The sequence below is a fragment of the Meriones unguiculatus genome, chromosome 10 (assembly GCF_030254825.1).
Source record: "Meriones unguiculatus strain TT.TT164.6M chromosome 10, Bangor_MerUng_6.1, whole genome shotgun sequence".
Lineage (NCBI taxonomy): Eukaryota > Metazoa > Chordata > Mammalia > Rodentia > Muridae > Meriones > Meriones unguiculatus.
This window is the reverse complement of record NC_083358.1, coordinates 12,719,915-12,742,852: the sequence shown is the minus strand read 5'-3', so window position 1 is coordinate 12,742,852 and position 22,938 is coordinate 12,719,915. Positions and strand designations below refer to the sequence as shown.

Genomic DNA, 22,938 nt, shown 5'->3' with positions numbered 1-22,938 from the left:
GACCCTTTTTATCAGGGTGTTTTACCACAGCAACAGGAATGTGGCTAGACCAGTGCTCCACACATAGATTTCACAAGCACTTATTGAGTACTTCCTAGGGACTCATTTTTTTCTATGCCCTACTCTTTTCCTTTCCTTTATATTCCTAAAAACAGAAGACGAAGGGGAGGGGGGAACTAGGAATGAATCTTCCTTGGGCAAGTACTTTCCCTCCATGGGACGTGGGCTAAAAGTGATGTTTACTTGATACTTATTTCAGGGTACAAGGTTGCTCTCCCAGGCACCAATCCTCCTCCTGTTTCCTGTGTGGCTCTGCTCTCTCCTCCACACATGGCCCATGACTGACAGTGGTAAAGGGCAATCCTTTCTTTCTTGTGGTTTCTTCCTAGAGTGTACCACAAGTGCAGACACATACTCATGCATGAGTGCACACATGCTCACACACCATACATACCACACACATTCACACACACCACACACATAACACACACACACACACACACACACACACACACACACAGAATCCTGAGCTAGAGACAGGAGAGGGGATGAGAACACATAGAGCAGAGCTGGGTGAAACAGAATTGGAAGCGCTCCCTCCATGAGGGAGAGGAAAGGTCTGGAAGGCAGGTGCTGGGTGACTCTTTGTCTCTGGTTTTAGACACAGCTTAGGAGTCGTGACTGCTGCTGCTAAGCACATGTTCCCGGTCGATGTGCCATCTTTTTTTTTTTTTTGGATGCAATCATATGACTTCTTTTAGTCTCTGGATTTCTTGTCAGGATTTCCAGACTTCCTTTACTGGAGGATATTTGCAGGGTTATGGGGCACAGCGTGCATTGTCAGAGAAATTACAAATTACTAATTGAAGTGCCTCTGAGAATCATTTTCCTTTTGTTTTGCCTAATTTTCCTCACTTAGGAGATCAAACTTTCAGTTACATGTTTATACAGCAATTCAGCCCTTGCAAGCCATCTGTTGCCAAGTGGGATCTCTAGGATGCACAGTTGCGTGTGCTGGGTTGAGCCTTCCAAACCTCTTTGCACAGGGGCCTGATGTTCAACCTGTGTCAGCAGGTCACCGCTTTTATTTCCAAATCCCCTGCCAAACTCACGCTGATCTCCAGGGATCATGGATGGAGGGTGATGCAGGGTGTCCTGGGCCTGCTCAGGGCTCTCACCATTTGCTTCTCCATCTCTGTCACAGGGAGGCACTGAGGGATGCATTAGTATTAGTACTCACACTGGCTTGTGAGCAGCCGAGCTGACATGCACCAGCAGGGGAATATCACTTCTCATAAATGCTCAATAATTAGAGTCTTTATTGCATTCAGATCTGTATTGGGACACACAGTAGAAAGCCTTCGAATTTTCTATGAGAGCCAACAGGGAGTCACTGGTGACCATGACAAAGATTACTATACAGAAAGAAAAAAAAAAAAAAACAAACTACATAAACAGGGAGATGTTGGTGGCACCTGGGCTTGGGGTGTAAGTGTATAGGTACATGCATGCCCCAGAGCACATGCAGGGGTGAGAGGAAAAGCTCTGGTGTCAGTCCTCATCTTCTTCCTTGTTTTGAGGTGAGGCCCCTTTTGGTGTCTTTCCACCATGTACTCCAGGGTAGCCATTCCGAGAGCTCAGTCTGAGGAGTGTTGTAGTTACAGATGCTCATGCCATTGAGGCTGGCTTTTACTTGATATTGTGGGATTTGAACCTGTGTAGTAAGTGCTTGGGGAATTCTCTAGCCAACATGGTGATGTTTGCTTCCCGGAGACTTGGCAGAGCTGACTTGCTCTGTTAGGAGAGCACGTTTCTCAAAGAATTATTTATTTATTCATAACAGTTCCTGCTCCTGTCAAAGGGGTCTGAGATTCTCCTTTCAAACAGCTGTTGACCAGTGGACATGACGAGCAGGAGAGGGTCTGGCTCTCATCCTATCTATCTCCCTGATTCGCTTGTCTGTATTGAAATCTTTGGAACACAAAATCATTGCCTCCTTCCTATGAGAAGGGTTAGGGCAGCTGTTGTCCATCTTGAAATTGATCAGAGCAAAGTGTCTTTTTTAGATGGTTTAACTCCATAGGCATTTCTTAGTTTTAACACAGAATGGAGCAGGACAGAAGATATTAAAAGTTTGAGTTCCTACTGGTCTTTAAACACTTGCTAACAGTGTTTGAGGAAGTTTAGAACCTGCGGACAGTAGAGCCTGGCCGGCTGACTGAGGTAAGTCACTGTGGGTGGACCTTTGAAGGTGTAATCCAGCCATGGTTCCAGCCTAAGCCCTGTAGCCATGATGGATGCGAAAGGCAGTAGGCACACGCTCTCACAGGCAGAGCTACTCCACACATCTTACCTTCCGTCTTACCTTCAGAGGGTACGATGACTATACCCTCTACAACAGTGAGCCCGAATACATCTTCAGTTGCTTCTGTCCATACTTCATCACTACGATGAGTAAAGTATCTAATACAAGGGGATGAAGATGTCTATCCACCTGGAAGAACAAATGCATCACTGTTTTCATCTCCCATGGAAATGTCTTCATAGCAAATTGTTTTGTAGATTAAAAAACAAATTAACATTAACTGCCATAGAGTTGTTAGGCATGAATTACTACCTAATGTTTGGACGTGAAGTTTAAAGACTGCTCGCAGGACATACTGATGCTTCTGATGCTCAGCACACAGAGAGCTCTGGGAAGCTTTCCCTCTGCGGCCTCAGTGATACAGCTCGGGGAGCAGAGTTCTTGACAAAGGCCTGGTTTCAGCCCCCTGTCCTGCGAAGACCACACATGGTAGCACAGGCCTGAAATCAAAGCTCTTGGAAAGTGGAGGCAGGAGGGCCAAAAGCTCAAGGTCATAGTAAGTTTGAGGACATCAGGGGATACATGAGATTTCTTATAAAGAATTCTTAATGCTGAGGATGTTATTTAGAGGTATCATTCTTGCCTAACACATGCAAGGTCCTAGGTACAGATCCCAGTACTACAACAAGAACAAAATGTTCTTATGATGTTTTCAACTTGGATAGAATTGAAATAAAGATTCAAGAAATCATCAAGTCCCTTTTATCAAGGAAGGGAAATAGTTTAGGAGATACACTCTGGTGAACAACTTGTTGATTTTTATAGAACAGTGGCCTCTGAACTGCATAGACCAAATCATGTTGCCTGGCTACGTTTGTGAGTAAAGTTTTATTAGAGTACAGCTTTGGCATCATAACAGAGGCTCATTTGTTGCAACAATACACCCTACTCAAACCTTTTACAAAGGAGTGTGAGGACTCATGGGTATCATCAGTCCGTTTGTGGTATCTACATGTTCTTGAAATGAGACTGAACCTGTTTGTCCATATCTTCAAACAAAATCATGTGTTAAGGCAAAAAAAAAAAAAAAAAAAAAAAAAAGACAAACCTGTACAATAACATGCCTGAAAAAGGTGTTAAAAGTAGGATTTCCCTTTCTTGGGTGGAAAAGGCAACCAGAGTAAAATCATGGTATGTCTTGTGAGAAAGTGTGTCTGACATCCTAAGTTTTGGCTTTTCTGATGATTTCTTTTGTTTCAAAGTAGCTACACTGCACAAAGGAAGGGCCTTTCTTTTTCTCTGCTTAATGAAAGCTCCTGCCCCTGTTCTCTTCTTACTTTTGGTTAGTCAGAGCTCAGTACTCAATCACTGTAGACATCATTTGGGAAAAAGCCTCTATCTAATCCTGTTTGGGATGAGCAGAAAAGTTTTCAGTGTACAAAACCCACCAAATAGGCCATGACAAAGAATAAATACCACTCACCCACAACCCGGCAGAGCTGGGATCAGCCCGAAGTATCAGAGCTGGAGGAGCCCAGGCGATGTGATGGGAGAATTCACTGACTAGGCATCTATTTAAAAGGTGGTATAACGTTGAGATACGTGTTTATAAGCCTTCTCTTCTGTGGGGAAGTGCTTAGGGTGTAGCAACCACCTTAAACAAAATTAGTGGAAAAACAGGGAGTTTTAGGGAGCAAGGGATCAGGTATTCTCAGCTTACCACACATCAGGTGATGGAAGCTAAAAATGGCTTTAAATATTGCAATGGCTTGAAACGCCTTACATAAACTGACCAGGAATCTGGGGCATTCACACTTCAGACAATTTTCTTCTCCTCCGGATGAGGGATGGGAATTAGTCATAGGGGTATTTCCAGATAATGTAGTTAACACCTCACGTTGTATTAGGTAGGCAGAGAGCTTGGCTCCAGGGAAAGAGACTGTTCCTGCCAGTTCTGACGAGGAATGTGTGTATTTTTAAAGTATGAGTGACCACTAGTGAGTCATGTCCGCAGCATGCCTCCCTTTTTGTGTAAAATGTGATAAGCAGTACTCCCAAACAGCTGTCTAGCTATTTGTTCAGTTCTTGATTAATTCACTTATTCACTAAATTAATCCATTCATCTGTCTATCCATCCGCCAACCTACCCACCTATCCATCCATCCGTCCGTCCATCCATCCATCTTTTTAGTTCCCCATGTGTTCATCCATCCAACGTTTACCTGCTCATTCATTCATTCATTCATGCATGCATGCATGCATTCATATCATGCATGTTATTGAGGTAGCAGCAGTATTTTAACATCTGCTCATTCATGCATTCATTTCATGGTTATTGAGGCAGCAGCAGTATTTTAACATCTGACATCTCAGGAGTAAGAAGAGTCAATAAAGAACCAAGATTTGAGATGAGAATATACTTCCCTGCAGTTAGATACCATCTCTCTCGCTCTGTAGAGTCAGGGCTCCAGGAAGCAGCCCTGATCCCATTTTTCCCTCCACCCCAAACCCACTCTGCAGTCAAATGCAAACCCTGTGGGCTAGGAGCTCTGTGGAAATTCGTACCTGGGAATTAAGCCCGAGGATAAAAAGAAGCCCCAAGGACCTACAGAAGTATGCTCTAAATTCCATCTCTTTTCGGTACCTAGGCCTTTAGAGTGAAGGGCATGCATTCAAATCTCAGACTTGCTACTTAGGAGTTGTGAAGACTTGAACAAGTGCCTTCCTCTCTCAGTTTTCTGTAACCTAGGAAGAAAACAGCAAATCTGTTTGACCAGGACCGTAAGCAGGGAGTGGGACAGGGACAGTATATGCATGCTCCTTAAGTCTGGTGACTGCCTCATAGCCAGCCTTGTATAACAGAAGTTCTTATATGAGTCACAACTTATAGAGAACAATTTTGCCCAAACTGAAACAACAGTAATTCAAGAAGGAAATAGTTCAAACTGTTGTGTTGTTAATGCTTTTTTAATTTTAATTTTTTATATTAATTACAGTTTATTCACTTTGTATCCCAGCTGTAGCCTTCTCCCTCATTCCCTCCCAAACCCTCCTTTCCTCCTTCATCTCCTCCCATGCACCTCACCAAGTCCACTGATAGGGGAAGTCCTCCTCCCCCTCTATCTGACCCTAGCCTATCTGGTCTCATCAGGACTGGCTGCACTGCCTTCCTCTATGACCTGATAAGGCTGATCCCCCATGAGGGGGAGGTGATCAAAGAGCCAGCCACTGAGTTTATGTCAGAGACTGTCCCTATTCCCCTTACTAGAGAACCCACTTGAATACTGAGCTGCCATGTGTTACATCTGTGCAGCGGTTCTATGTTATCTTCATGCATGGTCCTTGGTTGGAGTATCAGTCTCAGAAAAGAATCCTGGGCCCAGATTTCTTGATTTTGTTCCTCTCCTTGTGGAGCTCCTGTCCCCTCCAGGTCTTTTTATCTCCCCCTTCTTTCATAAGATTCCCTGCACTCTGCCCAAAGTTTGGCTATGAGTCTCAGCATCTGCTTTTATGCCCTATTGGGTAGAGTCTTTCAGGGGCCCTCTGTGGTAGGCTCCTGTTCTGTTCCCTGTTTTCTTTCTCTTCCAATGTTCATGCTTTTTAAATCTTAGGGTTTTTTTTGTTTGTTTTTTTTTTAAGTATAACTTACACATCTCTTCTGCTAGAGCTATTTGATGAATAACTACTGTGTACCTCAAATTGGGTGGGGTGCTGGGCCCCTTTTAGTGAAATTGCACCCCAATACCACACATCCATCTGCCTCAGACTGATGGGCTATGGGGGTAAGGTGTTTGTATTTAAATGTACAGAAGAGGTGCTGACAGTGGGTTGGCTTCCCTGAGGGAGGATGTCCCCTCTTTGGAACATTGCATGAGCTCACAATAGAATTTCTCCAGTCCTCGACATCTTCACCTCTGCCCCTTCCATTCTCAGTTTCCAGCAAGTATTATGGCTCCTTTCTGTCCCTTCCTCTTCTGGAGGTTCCACTCTGCTGAGTCAGGAGTTGCCACTTCTCCATCTCCAAAGGTTTCTCCATCACTAAGTAAACATTTCCCCCAAAGATATTAGACTTTTAGCACTTTCTGCAACAGGCACCGATGTTTGAACTGAATCCATTTTGTTATCCAGATACCCTGTAAAACCGGTTGTGCTCCCCATGATGGGGGGATGAGTAGGGGCACTAAAGGAGAAGGAGAGTGTGTTACCCCACAGCTGGCCACTGTCTGTTGAGTGTATAAATTGTGGGCCGGCTCCACAGGCATATCTTCTGTGTGCAGTCTGATTCCATCTTGCAAATGAATAAAATGTGTTGAGTGTCATGATCTCAGAGGAAGAATCAGGAAAAGTGTGTGACAGAGTATGTCCCAATCACCCCGCTGGTTGAGGGTTGAAGGCTGGGTTCCCTAAGCTGACTAAGACTGCTGCTTGGGATGCGTGGGACATGGTCTAGGGTGCACAGCTGTGAGGTAATGTGGCACCTGGAGGACTGTGGGAGGACAGAGCTGTGATGCAGGGGTGACAAGAGGTTTGGACAGTCCCTAGAAGCTCTGAAACTGGGGTGGCCCTTCATATATGCTCTCAAGTGGGACACAGAGACAATAATGTCCCTGACGGAGGCTGTCTCCTGGAAAGGATTGAGCTAGGACAGGAAGCTCACTTTGGGTGAGCACCATCTCTGAGGAGGAAAATACCCATGTGGCCTGGAAACCACCTTGATGCAGAATGGGCATTTTGGCAGGATATCCCAGCATCCACTGCAGTGTTCCAGGCCTGCTCCAAAGCCATGCCTGTAATCACGCATGGACAGGTTCTGGGAGAAGAAAAGTGGCAGAGGAAAGCTTCAAAGTCAACACGGGTCTACATGGGTCTACATGAGAACTTGTGTTCTCGGAAGAAGCTAGCCATGAGATTGACTCTAATAAGAAAATCAAGAGTAGAACTCAGTAGCTGCATCAATTTCACATTCCTGATTCCAGTGTGCTAAGAATGTCAGTCAAGTTGGAAAGACAGTTTCTTTTTCCTTTTCCATGTCACTGGTTTCCATTTCATGTGTGTGTGCGAGTGTGTGTGTGTTTCTGTTTGCTAAGGAATACTCATGTACATGTGTGCACACATGTAGAGGCCAGAGGTCATTCTTACATGTCACCCTCCTTGTTTCCTGAGATAGAGGCTTTCATCAACATCTAGGGAACTCATGTTTAAATGTTGTTTTTGCAGGTGAAGGCTTTGACGTCACTAGTCCTAGGTTGGACTCTTACTATGCAGTCTACCACGTAGGAAGCTGCTTCTGCCTTCTTTTGAGGAAGTACCCAAACCAAAGGCAGCTTCCATGTCTGGCACTTGAAAGAAAGCTGCAGAGAAGCAGTGTGACCAAACCTTTTCTTCTTCTCCGTTTCTCTGACCCCAGGCCCTTCAGCTTAAGAGCCTGCACTCTAACCTTGTGTTGGAAGCTTCTGGGTGCCAAAGAGACCTACCCAGTTGGTTTGTGTTGTTGGACAAAGGAGCGAGTTCTGAGCCCATTTAGATCCATTTCTCTGGCTACCTGAAAAACAACTCGCTGTGCCAGGATTTCCCATCCCAACATTATCCTCAGTCTCGCTCTGTGCCGATGTCCCTCATTCCAAGGCTCTCTTTACACCCCCCTGTACCTTCTTATCCTTATCCTGAACCCCCTTTTGGCTCTGCAGGGTTCCAGTCAGGTCCCCTCAAAGAGAACATTTTTTTGAGGAGGAGTTGGCATATTTTTCTGTAAGGAGGTGAAGTTTCATAGAAATAACCCACCCATTTGCATGGAGATGCCTCTGGTGAGCTGGGGGACACCTTGAGGTGTAGGATCTGACATGTCTGATTTGAATCCTAGCCCCGTATTTCAAGAACTCTGGGTTACCTGACTGTTGGTCTTCTCGTCTTTAAAACAGAACGTTACTACCTCTGCAGAGCCGTTGCTGGGTTTAATGAGGCGGCGAGGTGACGTTTCTAGAATACTGTTTAGGACCCGTTCCTGATACAATACACGTTTGAAGCTGTGGTTGCCTTGGGCCAGCGAAGTACCTGAGTAGAACGAGCTTCGGGTTATGGGGACCACATTGAATCAGCATCTAACCTCATTAGATTTTATCAGCAAACATCAGTTTATGCTTAGCGTTTTCCCACAATGCCTGACTCAGACCACTGGCTTTATGACTTGCTGGTTTTCCTAACAAAATGGGTTAACACTCTACAGCACTCTTGCAAGAATTCCGTAAACTTCTACCTCTTGGCATCTCCAAAGTGTCATAGAAAGCATCCCGGCTTCTATATAGGATCTGTGCATCAAAGCTCCCGCCCTGCAAACGCTACTTGATTCTGAATGTCAAGGCACAGCCAGCAGAGGACAGGCTTCTTACCGCCTTGACACTCTTAAGGACCAGCTGGGCAGCCAGCTTGCATTCTTGCTGACTCCGTGCTTAGGGACAGGCTGTGTTGGTGTGCCCTCCTTGTTACAAGCCTGGCATGTGTGAGAGGCTGAATCCTATCAGCTGCAGCAGCCAGGGGTGGGAAAAGCAGAGTAAGGTGTTCCTCGTTTTTGTACCCCGTTTTCGTGGGTTCAGCATTTCTCTATGCTGTGAGGGCAAGAGAGCTTCAAGTGGATCTGTCTTGTCAGGTGACTGCCCCAGAGCATGTGCCAGGTGACCCACACATACTGAGTTGTTAACCCATGCCATGCCAGCCTCCAGAAACCTTCTTAAAGTTTGCCTGGGACAGTGCAGGCACTGCCTCTCGGCTTGCAGGCAGGAATGGTGTCTTTGAGTGTGTCCAGTTGGAAAGAGCTGGCAATGGAGTTCAGAGGTTGGGAAGAAGGTTCTTCAGTCTCTGCATAGAGAAGATGGAGCTACCAGTACCATCGGTGGCCCAGGCAGGCAATGTATCTGTTCTGATACCTTCTACACTTAATTCCTCTCCACCAGGGTGAGTTCTGGGTTCAAATCACAGACACTCACAATGTGCTCACAAACACCACCTCTCAGTGTTTTAAGGCCCAAAGTTAAACAGCTGCCAGTGGGATTGATACAAATTCACACTTTTATCACATAGCAGGTAACCTGTGATCTTTGCGTTTCTGGGTTCTGAGGTGGGGGACCCCAAGATTTCCCTGAAGCCTACTAGGAATGCTATTAGTACTCCTTAGGGATAGAGACATAGACTTTTCCAAATTTTATCTTTTATGTTTTCAGATAGGACATTTGAGAGAATCCTAGGGTGGTGTGAAGGACTGGGGAGATGGCTCAGTAGTGAAAGCACTTGGCGCACAAAGTATGAAGGGTGGAATTTGGATTCCCAGAGCCCACATAAAATCTCAAAAGTGTGGGAGGTCACCCTTAATTCCAGAATTTGGGAGGTGGAAGCTGGAAATCTTCAGGGCAAGGTGGCTAGCTAGGCTCCCTAGAAACAATAAAGTAGAGGGCAAGTGAAGAAGATGGCCATCATCATCTTTGGGCCTCCACAAAAAACACACATGCACACAAACACATAGGCATGTGTCCACAAACATATCAATGTAAGTTCTTACACATGTACACCATGCATGCACACATGTAAAAAACTAGGAACAAAAGAACACTGTAGCAACCATCATCTGTTAACATATAGATTCTACACATAGATTCTATTGTACGTGTGTGTGTGTTTACACATAGGCCTAAGGAATCTTCAGACCGCTGAAGCTGAAGATACAGGCATTTGTGAGGTAGTAAATGGAGGAAATGGGAACTGAACTGTGGTCCTCTGATATAGCAGTAAGTGCTCTAAACCACTGAGCCATAGCTCTGGCCCAGATAGATTCTACACTTTTACTGTACTCAACTGTTAAGGTACTCATTCGCTCCCTCATGCCATCATCAATATGTGTCTCCCTCTGGCTGTCTTTGAAGAGAGATATTTGAGGACGTAGAAAAATGTATGCTAAGGGCTGGTGCAGGGATTTCCTTGAGTTTTACAGCAATTTACAAAGAATCATGGTAGTTCAAATGCTGGTGTCTTGGAGGCAGGAATATGAGCTCGCTCTGTCCCACAGTGTGGTGCCTATCAGGGGATTTCATGACCAGCATGATGCCCAGAGATGCTGAAGGAGGTTGGGCAGAGGGGTGACTGCTGCTTGGTGGAATGGTTCCCCATCTGCTAAGTCCCTTAAATGAAGAGAAGACAAGATCCTTTGATCTGCATGTTTCCTTCTTTATTAGTGGAAAAAACAGGACGGTAGCTACCTATGAATTTGTGTCTGCCATCTAACCCAGGAAAGAACCAATGTCATCACAAGATCCCATTATTATACTCTTCTTAGAGGAAGAGACTAAAGCCTAGTGACTTGTGACGCAGCTGCCAGAAGCAGTAGTCCTTCTGACTTTAGTTTTGTACAGCTACACATTCTGCAAAAACATTACATCTTCCTTCCTCCCCCAGTCCTTCCCAAGATGGAAGAGTTCCTGCAGTTTCCCACTTAGGGGAGGTTAGATAGGGCATCTCTGGCTGAGACTCATAGCCAAACTTTGGGCACAGTACAGGTAATCTTATGAAATAAGGTGGAGATAGAAAGACCTGGAAGGGACAGGAGCTACAAAAGGAGTCCAAGAGAGCCAAAAAACAAACAAACAAACAAACAAACAAACAAAAAACCCAAACGAAAAAAAATGAGCCCTGGGGGCCCTGCAGAGGACCTAAAACTCCAGCTCAGATGTAGCCCATAGACTCAATCTCCAAGAGGGTTCCCTAATAAGGGGAGCAGGGGCTGTCTCTGGCATGAACTCAATGGCTGGCTCTTTGGTCACCTCCCCCTGGGTGAGGTGCAGCCTTGCCAGTCCACAGAGAAAGACAGTGCAACCAGTCCTGATAAGACCTGATAGGCTAGAGTCAAATAGAAGGGGAAGAGGACCTCACCTATCAGTGAACTAGGAGAGGAGCATAGGGGGAGAAGAGGGAGGGAGGGTGAAATTGGGAGGAGACGAGGCAGGGGCACACATCCGGGATACAAATTAAATCAATTGTAATAAATGATAATAATAAAAAATTTTAAAAAAGAAAGGGCTTCTCCACACCCAAGGGGTTTGCACCGGTGGACCATTTCGTGGAAAAGCACAGGCTTTCTCTGCAGCTGTACTGTGAGACAGCAGGGAGAGTTGACTCTGCGTTTGCTATGCCCATGCTGGCTCTGCATTCCAAAGACCTAACATTGCAGCATTCTTCAAGGGCTCCAGAGTTCCTTGTGCCGTCAAATTAGGTTTGAAAACTTCAATAAAAGAAGTCCCAAAGGAAACTGTCAATTAATGCATTTACACCGTAGCATCATACTTGGGCAAAATATCTTCAAACGCTAATGCTGTTTGCCAACCATTAAAGAAGTGAACAGGCTGCTTGGTTTCCATAGATACCTGAAGTAATGGCCTCTTCCCTCTCGTTAAAGTGTGAGAGTTGTTCAGTTTCTTTCTTTCTGTTTTTTTTTTCTTTGTCTTTCTAACTTTCTTACTCCATCCCCATTTATAAAAATAAAAGTTAAATAAATTGAAACCTAGCAGTGTCATTTTTTTTCTGAGACAGATAGCTTGATTTATAAACCCGGGAGATTTCATTTCTGCTCATCTTATTATTCCATGACTTCCTCTAAGAGTGTTAGTACTTCCAGGAACCAGACTAGAGGATTTTCAGTTGATCAAAGTATTTTCCAAGATCATTCAACACGTATGTACACAGACTTGGAAGGAACTCTTAATGTTCTGTTGTAGACGAACTGAATTTTTATAATGTGTGGAGCAGAGGTTGGCAATTTTTTGCCTGTAGGCCAAATCTGACCTGTTGACTGATTTTACAAATAAAGTTTTATTGGTGCACAGCTATGTTCATTTCTGTGCATATTGCTTATGACCCCCTTTGTAAAAGTGTCAATTTTGAGTTTTTGCAACAGAAACTGTGGGCAACAGAACCTAAATTATTTATTCTCTGATGATTTTCAGAGTGACTTCATATATATTATGTATGCAAGGGAAAAATCAATCTGGTAGAATTTAATAATTTTGTCCTTTTAGACAAGTACCCAGTCTTAATGTGGCTCTGGTTCTAACATCTTTGAAATGGGTAGAACAGGAGCCTCTTATAGGATTTTAAGGCTGTGTTTGGCATCTAAGAAGTAAACAAAAAGAATTATTTTCACTTTTTTTTTTCCTGGTCAAATGAGGACAATTAAAGAAGCCTACCTATGGCTGTAGAATTGTTTTCATATACCCAAGAAAAGTGTGTGAAAATGGATTCCAAAGAACTCAGTATGGTTTTGGGGTCTATGCCAAGCAGGTCCTTTCTGGAAGATGAGAAGCCAGGCTAGGGCTCGAGAAAGTAAACAAAAGACAGCACACCAGTCTAGGAAGAAATCTTTAATTTCTATTCAGCTTTAAAGAGTTTGAGAGAATTTTCCCCTTTCCCCCCTTTTAACAAACCAGTTCAAGTCCATGCCTTCAGATTATAAAAGTACCTGAAATTGCCTAGGATATCACCATGCATAGTGTGTTAGTATTTACATATATTTACATAAGGAAGCTAGAGAAAGATCTACAGTTATTTACAATCTACGTAAGGGAAGAGAAAGGCAGCCTAATTGTATTTCCTAAAATACAGTAGCTGGGTAGTTAACACATGCATATTTAGATAATATTTGCATGATAGAATGCAATTTTTAAAATTTTTTTGTTTGTTTTGTTTCTAGTGTATTTGCATCAAGTGCTTTAAAATGCTCACTAACACCCAGGCAGAATTATTTACCCTGGCAATTAAAGCAACAGCACACACGATCATTTCCCACTAACTAGGAACAAGCTGCTGGTGAATGAAATATCTATTGTTTCTCATTAGGCCCTGGACCACTGAGAAGAGCTCTCTCTGTGTAAAGGCGGTGCCTGAGCGATCACCATTAATTATGGAAGTAATAACAAACGAGATGCTTGAGCACAGTATGTTCTAAATGAAATATTAGCAAGGCTGACATCTTCAAGCCAGAGCAATGATCAGTTCCAAGGAGTTCTTAAAGAAAACACACACAGCTAAATGAGGATGTGCCCTATTTGACATGGCAGGGCTGGCTGGCCGTGGGGGTCGGAGGCTGCCCTTGAGAGCTGAATTATGGTGAGGTGTGCCTTCTTAATTCATGCTGGGATGACAGACCAAGAGTTCATTTCTTACCTTTATATGGTCATATCAGAGACCCTGTGTTGTCCCCCCACACACACCCAGTATTTTGTGACATAGGTCTGTAGATACTAAACAGCTTGTTTGAGCTGTGCTCTGAAATCCTGCCCAGACTCCACATAGTCAGGCTTTTGATTTTTCTTGAAGAGATGAAAGGACAGGAAAACTGACCAAAGCTTTTCTATGAAGAAGAAAAGGGGGAGAACTATGTGTTTCATTTATACTAGGGAGACATTTTTTTCCCTGTTAGAACCCTGCCTAGCAATCATTTTAAAGGCTTATTTCAGTATACACGGCGAATACAGAGGCATACATGTATATACAATATTTATATATAAGTAGCTATAACGGAAGTTAAAGAAGTAAAATGTAAGATGTTTCAAATTAACACCTGTTAAATATCTTCTTTTATCTATTATGAACACTCAGTATTCCTTCACTCTGGCATTAAGGTGGACCAGTTGTCAAATTACAGTGTGGTAGGCAAGATGTAGAAAAATTATGCTATTAGTAAGATGCTTATTTCAGTGACAGATTTCTATGACTTTTCTGTTGGACCATATCAAAGTAACTCATGAAAGAATGGATACCCAGATCAAATATTCATCCCACAAGAGGAATCCCCATCTGCAAAGGAACTACATGGTGAGCTAAGTTGAGTAATGATTGTGAGCAACTCAACAGGGAATGCCCAGGGACATCTTTCATGGCTATGTAAGACATAATCCACTGGACTTTCCCCTTCATCCAATGAGAATTGCTCAAGAAAAATGTGGGCAGGCACAAATGGAATGTGGAATAAACATACTTTGAGACAAGGTAACCAATTATGCTTGAGTTATGCCTTTGCCCTCTTCTCATTAGGGTACCCTCTACCTCTCTCCCCACCAAAGCATATCTAGGGTCTCACAAGGTATAAAACAGGTCTCAAAAGGTGAAGTGATCCTAAATATCATATTACTAGTTCTTTAAGAGCACACATAATTCTGTCATGGAATTCGTGGGCTGTTTGAGGACAATGGAAAAAGTACCTTATTTGTTTTGAGAGAAAGTCTAGAACAATCCTTGATGTTCAGACAGACTCCTGAGAGTTTACAGAGGTCACTCTGCCCTCTAACCCTCTTGACTGGCTAAGTTAAAATCCTCACCTGGCCTCACCTTCTGAGACCTAACATATATTTGGATACCTTGAAATGGTTGGGATTGGCTATCTACTCTTCCTTAGGCTTAAGATTAGAGATGGCAACTGTATTCTTCTATTCGAAAAGAATTCCAGCCAGCTTTCCACCTAGAACCAATGGTACCAGAACTCTAGAACTTCCTCTCCCTGGGGAAGTCTTTCCCATTCATTCTATCCTGGTCTTCACCAGCAGCTCAGAACTCCTCTGAGACCTTTCTAGAAAACTACATCTTTTTTCAGAGATCTGACTTACATTTGACGGTGCCTTACTTGGGTTACTTCAGTGCAACAGGAAATGTCTCAGGTCATCTCAGAGACTCTATCTGAGTATATGACTGCCATTGGATAGCAAAATGTCATTCTTTCTCCTCCTTCATCTCACTTAAGGGGCACTTTGCGAGTTGGATTGTATCTGTTGTTGGCCTGATGGCGCTTAGCATGGCAGGTGAGCTTATTTCCCTTTGTGCCTCTCCCACAGGGCACTGGCCCTGCAGTGCTTTGCAGATACGTCCCTACACCTAGATGTTCTCTTTGCCCTTCATGGGAGAGTCACCAGAAAAAGAACCAGAGATTTTCCACACCAGAGAGCCTGTGTTCAGCAAAAGTATCTGTGGTAGCAAGTAAGTTCTGGAATACACCATCCAAACCACTGTGTCAGGAGCACAATCCATGAGGCAGGGTGAAGGGGATGTGTGTGCTTCATACGGCTTTTCTGCAACATTGTCGCACACTGGCAGAGCCTGTAAACAAATATTCAGTTTCCAGAGCGTCACTTTTTTTTTTTCTCCTGCAATAGAAGGCGTTTTGTAACAAAGGCTTAAGAACAACCTGTGTGTTAGCAGAACTCCTGAGGGCTATGAAGAAGTTTACGTCGCGGTGTCTACACAAAATATTTGCATGTATCTGAGCCTGTACTATTCAAGGCCTTTGTAGGAATCAATTGCTGGGGATTCGTAGGAGTTAATTTGCTAGGGACTTACGGGAGGGGGCAGTTCAAAGAAGGGGAGGGGTCGGTTTGCAAGTCTAATGGAGCTTGTCAGAGCCTTTGCCTATGGAAGGCTACACTTGTATGGGAGTTTACAAAACAGGTCTGGTCTGGAAACAATCTGAAAGTTCTGTATGTTTTTTGTTTTGTTTTGTTTTTTTTTTGGCTGAGCACATACAAGCTTTCCTAGGAGAGTGTTGTTGGGTGATGGGCAGGATAGAGAGAACATGGAGACAGCCATTTACTCCACTGGCTTTGCTGTCCATTCTTTGAAAATGTTCATCATCAAAGGGTATGTTCTTTCACTTGGCTGATCTGGTGCCTGGAGGTGCCATTTTGAGTCAGGTAACTTTTTCATAAAGGGTCATTTGCTATTGAGTCGATGGATGGGGTTGCTGAGTCTTCTTCTTCTTCTTCTTCTTCTTCTTCTTTTTAATCCGAATGGATATAATTTCAATTTAGTTCACTGACTACATCAACAATGGATTTCCTCTGAACATTTTTCAGGTGGACATACAACAGCTTGTATATGTAATTTAGGCCAAATCAGGGCATCGTTCTGTAATTAGGCAGAATGGGAAGGAGCCAAAATAGCACAAGGAAGTGTGAGTCAAATGGGAGGCACCCAGGAGGAAATGGACAATGTGTGTCGCGTGTTTGGGAAGGAGGTTTCCTACACTGACTCGTGGATTCTGAATCAATCCGTGACTGTCCCTGTAACTTTGGACAAGTTCCATTTGATCTCTGAATCTACACAGGCCTATACAAATGAGGATGCTAGTTTTCCCTGGCATGAGAACAGAAGGAGAATTAGAAAGTGATGCTTATGAAGCTGTCTGCCAGCACCTGGCAAACAGTTTACCTCTCTACAAATGCTAGTCCTCATAGCTACTGGGATAGTCAGTATGGGCCTAAATGCACTGGAGGCCAGAGCTGATTGTTCTCTTCCACCGCCTGCTCCATTGGTGGGGCCTGGCATGCTTCTTGATGAGCACTGACTCACTGCATCCTAGAATTCGGTTGGGTTGTATGGGTAGCAGGTGAAGGCGTTCTTTCGTTGTGGTCACTGATCGGAGAGGTACACGGGCCTCCTTCCGGTACTAACTGCTTTGCTTTATGAACATTCCAGATGGAATATTCTGGAATACAAGGTCAGTTTGTCCATTGGCAGTATTGTTCTTGGATACTAAGTAGGGACACAGCACCCCTTGGAACAGCTCGCCTTTGCCTTGTAAACCAGAGGTTGATATTATAATAGTTGGTGGGAACAGCTATGTCCCAAGCACCAAGACCTTTGGAGATGAACTGCAGGATGCAATGTTGCATATTTCTGATAAAATTCTTATAAAGTCACTTGCAGGATTGTTACTGCAATAACAGGAGAGGGGAAGGGTGGTGAGACGCTTGTCTCTACCACAGCTTTGTGACTGCTCATTCCCCTCGGCGTGGTCTAGCCATAGGGCCACAGGTTTCACATTTGGAAAGTGTATTCTGTGCCTGCAAGACCCCAGAGGAGTTGCAATGAAAGCTCTGATAGTCTTAAGATGTACCTGTCTTTCCTCTTTGCCTAACCTCCTCAGTGCAGCGCAGCACTTTCAACCCATCTCTGCAGTCACAGCCCACTTCTCAAGAGCTGCCTTCCTTGCCTGCCCTGGAGGCTCCAGGCAGAGCGTGTTCCTCTTCCTGAATCTATTCTTTTTTTTTTTTTGCATAAATTGATTAATTCAGCTTTTGCTGTGCAATGTCCTGGTGTGGATATGTCTGAAATAAAGCAATCTTCAAACATCTACTGCTCTTTCAAGTCTTTGAATATAGGTATGCCATGATATTGTATGTATTTTTAAATGCATTGTTATGTCTACTTTAAGATAGGAATCTATTCATTCTTTTAAATGAGCATGCATATTAAAGTAGAGTCACCTGAAAACTAAATTAAATGTGTAACACGTGTTCTTATCAGGAATGAGTAGTCTATCACAGCACTAAGAAATGCATCACAGATATCACTATGTGGTTTCTTTTTCTTAAGCATGTTTTGTTTATCCAAGACCTCTGCACCTCTTTATTTTCAAAGGACTCAATATTCATTTGTATTCTGTGCTGACGGCTACAAATTGATGGCCAGCAGTTATCAAGTAAATGTTGACAGAAGGCAGCTACTTAACATTTTCATCCCAACAAAGGATTTTGGAAGGGTGGTCCCTCTAAATCTCAGGGTCTCAGAAACCAACAGCAGCCCCTGTCTGCATCCCAGCTTGAACTGGAAGATGGGATTGCAAATGCGAAAAATGATTTCCTAAGGAGAACGATAAACCTCTGTTAGCAAGATGTTCTTAGCTTAATCCCCAAACAAGAACCCTGGGCAGCTTTACATACGGAGTAACAAGGATGGCACAGTTGAACTCTGGCCACTCACAAATATTTGACTAGAACCCAGATGCCATTGGGGTGTGATTAAAAACTCCCCTCGGCTTCCCAGAAACTCTCAGTCCTGAGCCATCAATACTTTGGCCTGGTGATGTGGGTTGAAGGTGCTGCTTCTCTAGCTTCTGGTGTTGAATGACTGTGAGCAACTTGTCAAATGGTTCTGAAGGAAATAAAAGCTAAATAAATGAAATGTCTGGGAGACCCTGCAGCTCCAGCTAGCATTCATATGTCAATGGGTTATTATTTTATCACTGTGGATCAGCAAAGCAATGTTGACAAATGGCAAGTCATAGCTTCAAACACCACGCTAGTGTTGTTAACATTATCTCCTTTATACGTCTCTTTCATCTTCTTGGGATTATGTACCGATGCCCCCAGAAGTGTCATGAAAGTCATTTGATGGTGATTAAAGTGCTCAAGGAAATAAAAAAAAAAAGGAAAAGAAAAAGAAAACACCAAAAAAAAAAAAGCAAAACCTTATCAGTTTAAAAATGTTGTTTTATCTTCTATCAGTGTCACAGGCTTGTTTACTAATGAGATCCCACTAATGTGGTCCTGTCTCCGGCTGACGGTATGCTGATGAGCCCAAAGTGGGAACTTGTTATTAAGCGGCCGCCACATCTGATGGTATAAAGATGTCACTCAAAGGTTGCCGTTGGAACGGCTGAAAAGAAAATTCTCCAAAAAGCCCACAAGGTAGCGGGCATGGGACCAACAAGATATTGTCAGCATTTAATTGTCTGGCCTGAAAAGAAGATAAAGCAAGAGCCAGTGGCAGCAAGCACGCCTCTGGCAGGGAGGCTTCTCTTCGGGGTAGAGAAGGTGGCCTTTGTCTCCTGTGCTGTGTTCTTTTATAAAGCTACGGGCACTGGCAGTTGAATTTGAGTTGTAAACTACCCCCAGACCAATGGCAAGGAATGGAAGCAAGCTCATGTGGCACACTGGGCTTTTAAAACTGTGTGTCTCTCATTGTAGTCAACAAATGTCCATTTCCCTGAAAACACCCCAACTTTGGTCACTTGCACATTCCAATGAGGGAAAATACACCTCCTCCTGATCCCCAGGTTAACTAGATTCTGGATCAGGATGACTTCAGAAATTCGTTACAAAAGTACCATTTCAACAGTGCAAGCACACAGACCACATCCCTTCAGAAGGACACCGTGGCAATGTCCTACATTAGGTTTGGAAGAACTCTAATTTTCACTTTCCCGAGCGGCCTCCCTTGGTCTTGTTTCAGGACTGGCAACGAACGCTGCGTGAGGCCAGCCTGCTGTAAAACTAGAACCATTCTCTGACATGAGAATCAACTAGAGCAGGTGGAAGAGGAGGGATGGATTTGGAGGTGAGCTGACGATTCTCTCAGCCACCACTTAGATGTCTGTGGCAAGTCACCTGATCATTCCTGGCTGTATTTGTCACCTACAAAATAAAACGAAAGTCCAAGAGAGATAGCCCAAGGTTATCCAAAGCTCCATCTCCCCCTGGACTCTACAGAGAGCTGAGGGCAAGCAAGCTACTGTGTGGCTTGAGTTAGCTGAGTGGACATCCTTGTTTTCTACTCAGCTATCAGAGGCCCTTTGGCCACCCATTCCCTCCTTACATGCTGCAGAGGGATCCCATAAACACCTGACAGGTGTTTAGACAAACATGCTGGATGCTCTGCTAAAAGTGATGAGAAATAACAACTTTGCAAAAGGAAATCAATTGAGAAAGAAATCACTGAAGTCACAGTATTCACTGTTTCTTCTGGGGGACGGGCTAAGTGGAGCATGTTGAGGGACTTCAGGAAGTCACAATTAAACTCCATTCACAGGTCGCATGTTCAAATCCCAGGCTGGTGGGATCTGTCCAATAGTCTCCAGCAGCTAGGTGTTATCAAACTTTGAGTCTGTTTCACACACTCCACCACACCCCTGCCCTAGTCAGACCACATGGCTGCATTTGACCAATGCACGTATGACTACAGACCCTGACACAGAAACCAGCTGCAAAGAAAACCCAAGCGGGCTTCTTAGAACTTGGCTAAAGTTTTAAGTTCTTGAGTCCTGGTTCTCAAAGTGACCCTGGCTCCACGGATTCCAGTCATTTAGGAAAATGCTCTCCCATGGACACACTAAATGGACACAATTTAAAACCTGTAGGGGCAGGAAAAATAGTGGCTAAGTTTGAGGAGGGACAGAAAGCCGTCTCCCTTACAAGCAAACATCCTAATGTTTTCCTGAAGGTGACATCTGTGGTTACCTTTCAGTCCTTGTTTTAACCCCACTTCCTGTCAGCTGATAGCAAGTTGATACATCAAGAGCTGTCCTCTACATAAATGATCCCAGGACAGCAGATAAATTGTACTGGCTTGAAATTGGAGCAGCGCCCACTGCACCTCCCTGCAAACAGAAGCCTATTATTTTTAATTATGGCTTGCAAAGCAAAGTGAGCTCTTGCCCTCTTTATAGCTTCTCTGGCAATATTCTGTCAGTACGGATGACTTGGGGCCCCATCAGTGAACACACCCCTCGCTATAGCCCCAACTGTTACTCCAGAGGAGACGAGAAATGACCAGTGCTGTTCATAGAAACTTGCATTTTGAAATGGGCTGGAAGGAAAACGCCTCCCACCTGAGGTCATAGTTTGTTGTACATTAGAACAGATATGACGTTTAGAAAAGTGTTTTCTGGACGAATTAATAAACAATCAGCGTAGAGACGCGTGAGACCATGACTCTGTGTGTGTGTGTGTGTGTGTGTGTGTGTGTGTGTGTTTAAACATCTCAACAGTGTTTTTAACCCATCCTACCCCCTAAAAGCACCCTGGGCAAAGAGTTCAGGACAGATCTGGCACCAGCCTCACTTGAGTCATCCAGTTGATGGGCCATAATCAAGAGTTGTTGGTTTCTTTTAGACAGAAGGTTCTAGAAAGCTCTTGGTGTCAAACTCTATTGCACATTGAGCAGTCAGAGGGTTGGATGGATTTTGTTCTTGCATGTTGGGGAGTATAGCATCTTTTTTCATTGTGCTGAAATGGCGTCTGGCATGATACATTGAAATGCGTCTTTATTTCCCAAGCCTTTTCCTCTATGAGGTGTAAAAAGTCACACCAGCTTTACAAGCGGAGTTTATGGACTTGTTTTTCCAAGGCTGTCACACATCATACTTTTGCAGTCCTGTGCTTGGAGTTGAGCCCTTTGCCCCTGATGTCCAAGTGCAGAAAGGCTCACTGATCTCTAAGTAGCCAAAATGACATTGTCTTATCACTCACAGTTGCTTTTCTTTCTTTTCTGATTTTCAGCAACAGGGAGCTGCTACCACTGTCTACTGTGCAGTTGCCCCGGAGCTGGAGGGCCTCGGAGGGATGTATTTCAACAACTGCTGCCGCTGCCTGCCATCCGAGGAGGCACAGAATGAGGAGACAGCCCGGGCCCTGTGGGAACTCAGCGAGAGGCTCATCCAGGAGCGACTGGGCAGTCCATCCAGCTAATCAGAGCCCCGTGATGTTGGGCAAATCCCCACCCGTGCTCAGACCCTCATCACTGTCAAACCCATCATCCTGGGGTGCCCTGACCCTCCAATACAGAACAATGAGAATAAAAGAAACAAGAGAAGCTGTAATCAATGGGGAAAGGTTGAGCATCAGTGGGAAGCAGGGAATTTCAAGGAACAATGTTCCCCTTCTAGGATAGGGCTGGTCACGGGTCTGCTTGCTTTTCTGGTGGTGGCCTGCTTGAAAGTGGAAGCATGGTTAGCATGTTCCTTTGCTCATTGTAGAAGCAGATGTGACTCTCTATTACCCTTAGAATAGCCTCATATCCTCTTGACCCTCCCAAGCACCACCTCTGCCACCTCTGCCGCCAGAGGCCGGCTTTCTCCCGTTGAGGGAAGAAAAGGTTTTCATGTTCATCTCCCCATGCTGAATTCAGACCTGGAAGGCGTCTCATACTGCCCTACCAAATCTGAACAGGTTTGGCAGCTTTGAGCGAAACTCAGTACCTTGTCCCAACAGAACCAATGTGATGGTGCCATTAGAGGGGAACTGAGTCAGTGTGCGGAGCTGGTGGGTCCCGAAAGCACTGTCCTCCTTGCCAAAGTTACACAAGCAATTCCTTAGAGATTATAACAAATACGGTTTGCAAATCATTCCATAGCTACGCAGATGGGCAAGCAAAGAAGCAAGGTGTCCTTCAGATACACGGGATATTCTTGAAGTGGGAAATAGAAGTCGCCCTCTTCGTTCTTCACACACAGTTCCAAGAACAAGCCTCTTAGGGAATGTCGGAACTCCTCAGTCCTTCTGAGTGAGCATCTAGCTTCAGCTTCCCCCAGTTCCTCCCATCCTATGCTTAATAAAAGAACATGCTTGACTATGGTGTTCTGAAGTGTGTGTCACTCACTTGAATATTCTTCTCAGTTTTTCTTTGTTCCATTTTGTTTTTATGTTTGTTTTCATTTTTGTTGGTTTTTTTGTTTTGTTTTTGTTTTTGTCTTTTTTTGTTTTGTTTTGTTTTTTAGAAAAGAAATCTGGAGGAAAAATAAAGCGCTTCTTGTAGATGCCAGGAAAACACCATTCTTGATTCTTCTCTGAGTTTGAGTTCAGTTTTTGTGCTTTGTGGGCCGAGCTGTCTCACGGGATAAGCATGCCAGCATCATATTTTCTGCAAGAGAAAGAAAGAAGAAGAGTGACTGTTGTGTGATTTCATTTTAATTATGTTAATCTTCATCACTCACAGACAGTCCTCGAGAGATGGTTCCTGAGTCAGTCACTTGAGAACACTCACTCTCTCCACTTACACCATGGTCTCCAGGTAGGGGGACATGGAGATGACTTTAAGTAAGTGAATATGCC

General features: G+C 44.1%; 2 protein-coding genes across 3 annotated transcripts in view; one reads left to right on the top strand and one right to left on the bottom strand.

Moving 5' to 3' along the window:
* Nucleotides 1-22,471, top strand: part of Wwox (WW domain containing oxidoreductase) — a 906,316-nt gene extending 883,845 nt beyond the window's left edge. For both annotated transcript variants that reach the window (XM_060391914.1, XM_060391916.1), the window contains one exon: nucleotides 21,388-22,471. In XM_060391914.1, coding sequence (XP_060247897.1) covers nucleotides 21,388-21,576 — 189 coding nt within the window. In that variant the 3' untranslated portion in view covers nucleotides 21,577-22,471. The remainder of the gene's footprint in view (nucleotides 1-21,387) is intronic.
* Nucleotides 22,472-22,519: 48 nt separating this feature from the next.
* Maf (MAF bZIP transcription factor) overlaps nucleotides 22,520-22,938 on the bottom strand; it is a 344,454-nt gene continuing 344,035 nt past the window's right edge. The window contains exon 2 of the mRNA XM_060391924.1: nucleotides 22,520-22,747. Coding sequence (XP_060247907.1) covers nucleotides 22,717-22,747 — 31 coding nt within the window. The 3' untranslated portion in view covers nucleotides 22,520-22,716. The remainder of the gene's footprint in view (nucleotides 22,748-22,938) is intronic.